The sequence below is a fragment of the Pistacia vera genome, unplaced genomic scaffold, assembly GCF_008641045.1.
Source record: "Pistacia vera cultivar Batoury unplaced genomic scaffold, PisVer_v2 Contig155, whole genome shotgun sequence".
NCBI classification, from domain to species: Eukaryota; Viridiplantae; Streptophyta; class Magnoliopsida; order Sapindales; family Anacardiaceae; genus Pistacia; species Pistacia vera.
Window position 1 is genome coordinate 1,616,226 of NW_022195630.1, and position 9,359 is coordinate 1,625,584.

Sequence of the window (9,359 nt, forward strand, 5' to 3'; positions counted from 1 at the left end):
TGACCTCGCAATTTATTCAAAAAATTTCCTTTTTGAGATACTCTTTTCAATATTGCATTTTGAAGAAGCATTGGCTTCAAGAATATGCATTTGATGGCTGCCATTTGAATTTTTTTTTTTTTGTTAGGGGGGTATTCGGTCAGTTTTAAATCCTATCGTGATCATCTTTATTAGTAACCGAGAAATCTCTATTAGTAATCGAGAAATGTTGAATTTAAGAACCTTTAAATAATACATTCGAAAGTTTCTATCTTTTTATCCGACATTTAAGAGTTTCTCTCGGCTTATCCGGTCACACAGAGGTGGTTTACTACCATTTGATGTTGCTTGCAAGTTTTATCGGAGTTCCTATGAGAGGATAAATTTCCGAAGCTCTTGTATTAACCAGAACAAGAATAACTATAAATTATTAACCAAACGGGAGTTCAGGAATTGGGAGTATTATTGTATTAATACATAATGATATGTAAAAATTGAAGTGTCTGGTCGCAATAATAGAGTTTCAAGAGAACTGAAAACTCCAAACGTAAGACTCCCTTTTACTCTCTATCTAATTATGTGCGTTTTGTAGTTTCCATTTGTTTAATTTAATCACCTTTCAGAATATATCATTCAACCCTCCCTTTTACTCTCTATCTAATTATGTGCGTTTTGTAGTTTCCATTTGTTTAATTTAATCACCTTTCAGAATATATCATTCAACCCCATTTCGCTTATTGAATTTTCTTTCAATCCCATCCCTTTGTTATGTAAGTCAATAACATGACATTTGCCCTTTCCAACCTTTATATAATTGAACTCTACGTGTTTGACGAAATGTCTAAACGAATGATGTCAATATGCTGATTTTTTTTTTTTTTTTTTTTTGAAAATTTCTTTTCTGGGTATCGTTTGGATTGTTAGATTTCACTTTTTATCTGTAGGTGATAATGGCTTGCTCCTTCAAAGTTTGTCTATAAGATTAGTGATCAGAATTTGAGCTTATGTACAGTAGTCCCTTGTCTCTCTTTGGTGGGGTTTTAATTTCATTGATTTGTTGTATCACTGACGTTGTATCCGTTGTACCAAAGATTCTTGCTCCATTCATCCACACAAGTTTTCTTACTTTTTGTTTCAGTGCGAGGAATTATATGGGTAGCTGTTGTTCTTAGTCTTCTTCAAACTGTTATCAAGTGAGACTTGGGTTTGTGGATTGGTCAGGATTATGATATTTGCCTTTAGATTCTCAACCATCATAATTGTCTGTGAAATTTCGAAAAACTTTACATCAAGTATCAGTTTCAAAGCCTTCAATGTCTCTAAGGAAACCCCCACTTCCTCGGCTGCTCCTCAACAATGTTTCTTGTATGCGAAATGCTCAACAAATCCTGCGTCATGTGAACGTTTCTGTTCATGATGGCGGAGCGCTTCTGCTGACAGGCAGCAATGGCTCAGGAAAGACCACATTCCTTCGGATGTTGGCTGGATTCTCTAAACCTTCAGCTGGCGAGATTCTTTGGAACGGTCACGACATCACAAAATCTGGAATCTTTCAGCAGTACAAGCTTCAGCTCAACTGGATGTCACTTAAAGATGCTGTGAAGGAGAAGTTCACAGTCCTTGAAAATGTTCAGTGGTTCGAAGTTCTTGAAGGCAAACATGGGAACTCTCTGCCTGCTTTGGAGCTGATGGGGCTTGGAAGATTGGCAAAAGATAAAGCGAGAATGCTTTCAATGGGGCAAAGAAAAAGGCTGCAGCTTGCAAGGTTGCTTGCAATTGATCGTCCAATATGGTTGCTTGATGAGCCTTCAGTTGCCTTGGATGCGGAAGGGGTGAGGCTGCTCGAGTATATCATTGCAGAGCACAGGAAGAAGGGCGGCATTGTGATTGTTGCAACACATTTACCTATTCAGATTGAGGATGCCATGAATTTGAGGCTTCCTGCCAGGTTCCCTAGGCGGATGACTTTGGTCGATATGCTAGATCGTGCAGACATTTCATAAACCTGGAGAAGAAACAATATCATTGCAGACAATGGAGTCTTATCAAAATTATGGACGAACCCCGAGTTATAGTTCAACTGGTCTGTGCCGCATTTGATTCAAAAGCCAGAATTACTGAAGAGGCTCTTCAAGCAGTAGAATTGAAATGGACGTTTTCTGAAAGAGATTATTCAGTTGTAACCACTTGAATTGTGTTCTTGTTTTCAAATTCTTTGTTTGAGTGGGAAGATTGGAACTTAAAACAGAAATGAAGGTGAAAATTATGCAGTTTTTGTGTTTCTCTCACAAAGACTTGGCATCATTCAAACATTATGTGTGTGTTTGATCATCGATTACATTAATAAATTTGTTATATTAGAAATTGCTATATCCGATATGATATGACAATTTGTGGTGGTTTCATTGATTATGACAAAAAAACAAAAGGACAACTTGAGGAAGATTCCTTATCTTATATCTCTTTCATTACACAATAAGATTTCATTTTTCCTAGTCTGTCATAATTCTTTATTGAACTTGTTTAATCAAAGTTCATATTAGCAAAATAACGAAGGAAGCTGCTGAGTAATACAATAATTCCGACTCTACCCCCACTATAATCTTAACTCAATAATGGTATATGAAAATGACAGATTGAGTGAGAAATACTATGATAACAATTTAAAATTGAATTATATTATATTTACAAAGATAATATCCTTATCATTTAAACCGTTGGATCAATAATAAAGTTGGGTACCGTAAGTGGTCTGCTAAAAGATTTTTATAAGATTCCTATCTTTTACTTTCGTCTCTATCTTAGTAAGTGTCCGGTGTCCCCATGTGTCACATGGACCTGACAATGATGCACAAGCTTTATCTGTCAACTCAAGGGACTTCATGGATTTCGGATCTAACAGTTACAGACTGAAAAGTCTGAAACTACAACAAACAACAACCAGTCTCAGAACAAAGGAAAGCCCTGTAAAAATGGAGAGAAAACCAATCTGGCTTTGCACTTTGGCCACACAACTTTGTCTCTTCTCTGCTCTCTACATTGCCCTCAACATGGGTCACCCTCAAACCTCAATTTACAGGGAAAGGGATCAGTTTTACTTTATCAGTGTTTCTGGAGGCTTTAGACCACTTCAACTGCAGACCCTTTTGCTCAAAAAGGTTGGTTTTTTCAACTTCTCCATTGACTTCTGCTTTCTGCTTTTGTTGTTGGTTTGGTTTTTGTTCCTGGGTATGTGTTATTTGGTCTGTTTTTGCTTAAAGTTTTGGTCTTTTTCAATTTTCAACTGAGTAGAGGCTATTTCTAAGGGTTTTTAATCTCTTTGATTATTATTGGAGGGTAAGGCTTCTGTGGTTGCTATGTATTGAATGTGCTAAGAAATTCTCTAATTTTTGGTTTATGGACTTGTTATTCATTCTTATGAATGGCTATAATTGTATTATAATTGTGCTTTGGTTGTAATTTTAGATTGATGGTTTAGGTGTTGAATTCATTTCCAATTTGCAATGTGTAAAACCTTCTTATGTTATACCGATAAGATTAATTGATACATTACTGGTCAAAAAATCTGCATTACTTCCTAAGTTTGTGTTCTTCATATAAAATTCATGACTTCAAATTGCCATAAGTTTGCATATTTTATACTTCCTTTATTGGTGTTCTTTTTGTTGATGAAGATGGATCTTGTGGCGAAATCTTACAAAGTAAGATTCGTAATCAACACTAGTGAGCTTGGGGAAGATGATCCACTCAAACAAAATGTAAGATCTCATCTCTTTTCATCATCTTTTCAGACCCCAATTTATGTTGAAAACAATAAAATTGCATACTGCATAATGTGCTACTCTTTATGCATATAAAAAAGTATATGTGTATGTTTTATGTATGGGAAGTTATGCGTTGGTTCACCAAGGGCCAAAATCATGGCAGTGGTTTGTTCCCTGCTTAATTTGTTTCAACAGCTAGCAACAACCCTACATGTATCTTTTGCAGGCTACCCAGCTCTTCCCATCTCTGAGAGTTCCATGGTATACTATTCTCTTTGCAATCAGATCTCTGACTTGGGTACATTCACGTTGGATAAAAATGTTATTATTTGTCGTTACAATGTATGAGATTGTAACACTTTTCTATGGCTAAGAATATTTTCCCTCCAATCGTTAATGCTTGCAGGTACACTACTAGAGTTTCAGAGGAGAAGGAAGTTGGTTGCTTCCGGGAGCAGATCAAACTACCTCATGGTGAAACGTTAGAAATTGTCGGCGTGGATACTGGTTCATTACAGGTTGATTTTTGTTTATTGGATTAACACATTATAAATCTGTTGAAATTTGTTGTCAACATATTCTTCTTTGTTTTGTTTTGTCTGAATCTTCATTCTTGTTTCCTCTCATTGCTGCATGTTATGAAACTTTAAGGAGACTATGCTATCAAGATTTTCGAATGGCACTGGGGATAATCAGTTAAGCTCGCTGACAAGGACACTGGAAGCAACCAATGGTCACTGGTAAATGCAGTCTGAATCCTATTGGCAGTTCATAAATTTATTCTAATCGAGAATACGTGATCTTATGAACTTATCTCTAAACTTTCCTTAACTCATAATGCAGTAGTCTATGTTTGCTTTGTGTTATCAAATGCCGCTATACACATGCTAATTATTGACCGGCTTTTTGTCGTCTTTGTAAATCCAGGTGCATAGTAGTTGGATTTCACCCACTGGTTATCTGTGAAGAGAATAAGGAGGAAATCAAAGCAAAGAAAATTTATGAGCCTCTACACCGTATCTTCATGAAACTTGGAGTGGTAAGAAGTAAAGCTTCTTTGTGTTCAGCATCCTCGGCGAGATTTGAAGAATCTCTTAGAATTTGTAAAACAATCTTGTTGAGGCCATACTAAAACCTTTGTGAACTGGTGATAAACCTCATCAAACGGGAGTTATATTTCTTCCATTTCTTGCATACAACTCCTAACTGTTGTTTTTGCTTGTCAGAATGCATATCTAAGCAAGCATGGTTGCGCTGAATTTGCCCGTCAGGATAGTGTAGCTTATATAGAGAATCCGGATCTCATTGAATCTGTGAATGGAAGGTCAGTTTTCTGTAATGAATGCTTCATTCTATGATACTCGTTTTCACTCATAATTTGTTTCTTGGTTCCTCAGAGGAATGGTTGATGGGTTTCTTCTCCACAGAGTCAGCTCCCTTGAGATTGTGCGTATTTACTTTCAAAATTTTCAAATTTTTGTGCAATCGATTAGGTTCCGATGTCTATTAAAACACTGACTGAGGCATGTTTCTATGGCAGGTGACCTATTTTGTTACCTCAGCTGGGGAAGTCGTGTACAGAACGGTAATCCAACAGAGGGGTAGGGAGGCCATGTAAATTTCTGTAGGAAAGAATCAAACAACCACAGATCTTCAAAGCCTTGTTGCAGTTGCTTCCAACATCTTTTTATTTATTGATTCGTTGTATTTTGCCTTTGCCTCTTTTATGATATAGGCAAATATTTATTCTACATTCATATGCCTTCTTTGTTGACAGTCACAGTTTGGTTGTCATCAGTCTGTTTTCATGCTATAGACAGTGCAAATTCTATTGCACTCTCTTCCGTACATCCGTTGCAGCATGCCGAATCAACACATGTGGCATTCACACACGTTACAATTGGTCGGTTGAACATGCAACCAATGTACAACTACAATATTCTCCGATGCAGAATGCTATAGACATTGTTGTTTTGCACCTTCAAGCATAGGATTTTAGTAGGGTTTGTATAAGATGAAGCTTGCTTAGAGTTAGAGCAATCATCTCAGAGCCTCATGTAATCATGATTTACACAAGGATAAAGAGCAAGAGTAAGAGGAATATGGTTACACAAAAATTTTCAATTGCAACTCAAGATTATGATTTGTATTTCTGCATATCACTTTACAATGACCAAAACACCCTCAAGGGAAATGACCCTATTGCCCTCACTCCACATACATTCAGTTCATTCTCATGATCTAAATTGTTCTGCATTGCAAAATATGTATAAACATGGTAGGAAAACAGAGTTTTACTAGAAATTGACAATGATCTTGATGTTCATAAGTGCCTTCATAAACTGCTTACATAGAAAGACCACCAGCAGGAGCCAACCTAGGAGGAAGCCAAAGTATATCTTTGGATAGAGTGTGTAAACTGACTATCCCTAAAGATAAAGGCATTAGAGCATTGTAGATGTCATTGTGATACAAGAATGTCAATACTCACAAATGGGACTAAATAGAGGATGAGAATACCATATTGAACAGTAATAAACCAATTGTTTTTGTGTCTTTCCAACTGTTTATTGTTGTTTACTGTTATTAGTGCATCGTAATACTTCTTTGTTATCAAGTACTCTTGAATACTTGTTTACCTCTAGTAGTCACCTCTATTAGTAACTGAGGTGGATTGAATTTAAAACCTTTTGAGTAATACGTCTAAGAGTCCTAATTGACTGCTCGGCCACCCAGTGGTTGTTGCTACTAATCCATGTTAATACTGGTTACCATTGACCTCAAATATTTCTTTAGAAGTTAGAACAAAGAAAGGGATAAATCCTTTAAAACCACCTAAGGTTTGCCCATACTTAAAACAACCTCAGGTGTGTGTTATGACCTNAATTCTATGCCAGTAAACTCAGCTCTAAACATTCTCATTGTTAAGTATAATTCACCGCATATATAAAGCTATTCTTTTTGTTAGGAAAAGTGAAGCAGCATCAGCCACAAGAGTGCTTTTTGACTTATTTTCTAAACTTTAATGGTGGTCCGTCACAATTCTTTGAAAACCCAAGGGTGGTTTATGAAATTAGTCCTTTTACAATAAGTTGTTTGAGATGAGATAAATATGTTGGAATTGTTTGGGGGTGGCAGAGTGATAAGTTGGTTTAAAATTGTTGGCATTACATGAGATGCTCACTGGCTAGAATCAACACATTAACTATTTAACAGAAGTTGCACCAAACAAAACTACAATTACATAAGAAGTTGAATCTTTTTCTCAAACATACCAAGGTTCTAGTTGCCAATTAACATTCATTCAGACTTGGATAGGTAGGCCCCATTTGGGTCATCACTCACCATCACCTTCATTCGCACGGCTGACTCTTCAAGCCAGATTTCCAATCAATTTTTTTTTGCCAAAAATTCCCTTGGACACCAGCATCACACTCCTCACAACCCACTCTACAAAACCTTTACCTCCATCACTATCCCTTGCTCATCGATCGCTAGTCGTACATCGCGTGACCTTTCAATTTCTAAGCCAGTTTCCAGTCGTTTTTAGTGTCGAAAATTGTTCTTGCCACCACCAATCAATTCCTTGGATCGTCCTCTCCAAAAGCCCCAACATTTTCAACCCCATTTGCTCATCAATCACCGGCGATTGAAAATTCCCCACCCCAGGGTTTTTTGAGTTTTGATTGATTAATTGGGTTTGATTTGTTCGGTTTTTGTGTTTGTTGGGTTAAAAGACGATTGAGGAATGTTTATTTGCAATATTTATGATTTGTTTGTTGGTTTTTTTGTCATCGGCACTCTCCAACGTCAGCGGCAATTGCCGACAATGGAAGAGGATAAAAAGAGAAGAAAAAATAGGGTTTTTTCTTTTCTTTTTTCCCCATAAATCACTATATTTCCCACCAACCTAGAGGAAAACATAATATTTTTAGGCAAGCTGAATTTGAGCCTGCATTTATATGCTCCCCTAGCTAATTACTTGTCATTTTATCAATGTTTTGTGTTTATAATTTGGTTTTGTTTTTTTGTTTGTGTGTAGCTTGGAAAGGGATTAAAATTTCTCCAAGTTCAGAGGACGCTTGAATTGCTGAAATAAAATCCAACGTTTCAACCATGAGAATGCAGTAGTTTCAACAACTTGATGGCTGAATTAACCATGTGTTGTGCACATGAATACATTAAAAGCACTTAGTGAATGCATTCTCATATTGGCTCTCAACACAGTAAATAGGTTTAAGTAGATAAGAACAGCTAAAAATTGAAGGGTTCAGTTCATTCTCTGACCTAATTGTGTTCTGCATTACAAATATGTACAAAAATATGGAAATTGACAGTAATCTTGATGTCAGTACAGATGTGGTAAGTGTCTACACAAAGAAGGATCAACTATCAATGAATTGCCACCAAGAGTCCACCTTAAGTGCAAGCTGGACTAGGTTTTTGGATAAAGAACAACTCAGTATGAATGAGGCAATCACAAATGGCATTAACAGATGATGAAGAAACCAATGACTTGCCACTGAAAGAGGTTTGTAAAAACCTGAAAGAAGAACAAGAGAAAAGTTATAAGACATCATACAATAATTCGACGTAGGATTCGCCTGTAGCGTCTCAAAAGGATTGGTGATACACATTTGAACAATAATACATCAGTCATTCTCTTCCATTGTTCATAATCATTTGTTGTTCACCCCTGCAACTATTTCATCTTAATGTGAATCACTCTTCACTATTGCAAAAGATCGTTACGTACTATCATCTTAATACTAAGTCACCTTCACTATTACAATCAACCTATCATCTTAAACCAATCACCTTCACTATACAAACGTATTTTCATTTTAGATTTCTCTCATTGTGACAAGTTACTACTTATATATTTCATAGTTCCAGATTGACGTTTGCCATGACTCTTTATCCTGACAAGTGTATAGTCCATTGCTGTTAAGAAAAGTTTATTATCGATATGAAAGAGGATACCGTTTAACCACTCCATACTTTAATCTATTCATGTTCTATTGAAGTGGTACTTGCCATTTAAGAACAAGAAGACGTTGCTTCAGATTCTGATCTTGTTGATTGAGACCAAGTTGCTTCGATTCTGATCCTGTTGATTGAGCCGAGTTGCTTCAGATCCACTCCCTCATCCTGTTCTTGAAACCAAACAGAAAAAATAAGACAATTTCATTCATTTATGATCAAATTTGAAGAAGAAGAAACAAAATTACCTCTAACCAACATGCAAGTGTATATCCCAAGTTGCCTTCTCATTCTCATCATACTTAACATCAAGCTGCTTCTTCAATCATCCTCTTCCCCTTGAACCAAAACAAGCTAAGTCGAAAACCAAATTGCAGACGATGACATCTTCACACTTCCTTTATGCTAACCAAAGATCGCCCAGACATACAAAGCTAAACAAACAAGAACCACAGCATCCCATTTCTGCACTCCAAGAACGGTAGAAATATTAAACACATGGCCGAAATTCTCAATTCTGAACTATTAAAAACCTCAATGTACTAACAATCTGGACTTCAAAATGTAGTATAAATAATTACTGAAAATTCTTTAAAGAAACCGCTCCCCAAACATTTTTCAAAGTGAAAATTT

General features: G+C 36.3%; 2 protein-coding genes across 3 annotated transcripts; both read left to right on the top strand.

The window, feature by feature from the left end:
- The first annotated feature begins 331 nt into the window (after positions 1-331).
- On the top strand, positions 332-2,405 carry LOC116124752 (ABC transporter I family member 1). 2 transcript variants are annotated; one of them, XM_031410486.1, is made up of 2 exons: positions 332-526; positions 1,118-2,405. In XM_031410486.1, the coding sequence occupies exon 2, from the start codon at positions 1,293-1,295 to the stop codon at positions 1,980-1,982; it is 690 nt and encodes a 229-aa protein (XP_031266346.1). In that variant the 5' UTR covers positions 332-526; positions 1,118-1,292; the 3' UTR covers positions 1,983-2,405. The 2 variants fall into 2 exon arrangements, with proteins under 2 accessions (XP_031266346.1, XP_031266347.1); XM_031410487.1 differs by lacking the exon at positions 332-526 and adding an exon at positions 731-749.
- Positions 2,406-2,766: 361 nt separating this feature from the next.
- LOC116124745 lies at positions 2,767-5,572 on the top strand. Its single transcript, XM_031410478.1, has 9 exons — positions 2,767-3,137; positions 3,654-3,737; positions 3,970-4,004; positions 4,150-4,261; positions 4,395-4,483; positions 4,671-4,782; positions 4,970-5,067; positions 5,141-5,189; positions 5,284-5,572. The coding sequence occupies exons 1-9, from the start codon at positions 2,862-2,864 to the stop codon at positions 5,359-5,361; spliced, it is 933 nt and encodes a 310-aa protein (XP_031266338.1). The 5' UTR covers positions 2,767-2,861; the 3' UTR covers positions 5,362-5,572.
- Positions 5,573-9,359: the final 3,787 nt, after the last annotated feature.

Excerpts from the sequence above, each read along its gene's own strand:
- LOC116124745 (XM_031410478.1), top strand. The coding sequence starts at position 2,862 with ATGGATTTCGGATCTAACAGTTACAGACTGAAAAGTCTGAAACTACAA. Across the intron at positions 4,783-4,969 it reads TCTTCATGAAACTTGGAGTG|AATGCATATCTAAGCAAGCA; the intron begins GTAAGAAGTAAA and ends TTTGCTTGTCAG. Across the intron at positions 5,068-5,140 it reads ATTGAATCTGTGAATGGAAG|AGGAATGGTTGATGGGTTTC; the intron begins GTCAGTTTTCTG and ends TTGGTTCCTCAG.
- LOC116124752 (XM_031410486.1), top strand. The coding sequence starts at position 1,293 with ATGTCTCTAAGGAAACCCCCACTTCCTCGGCTGCTCCTCAACAATGTT.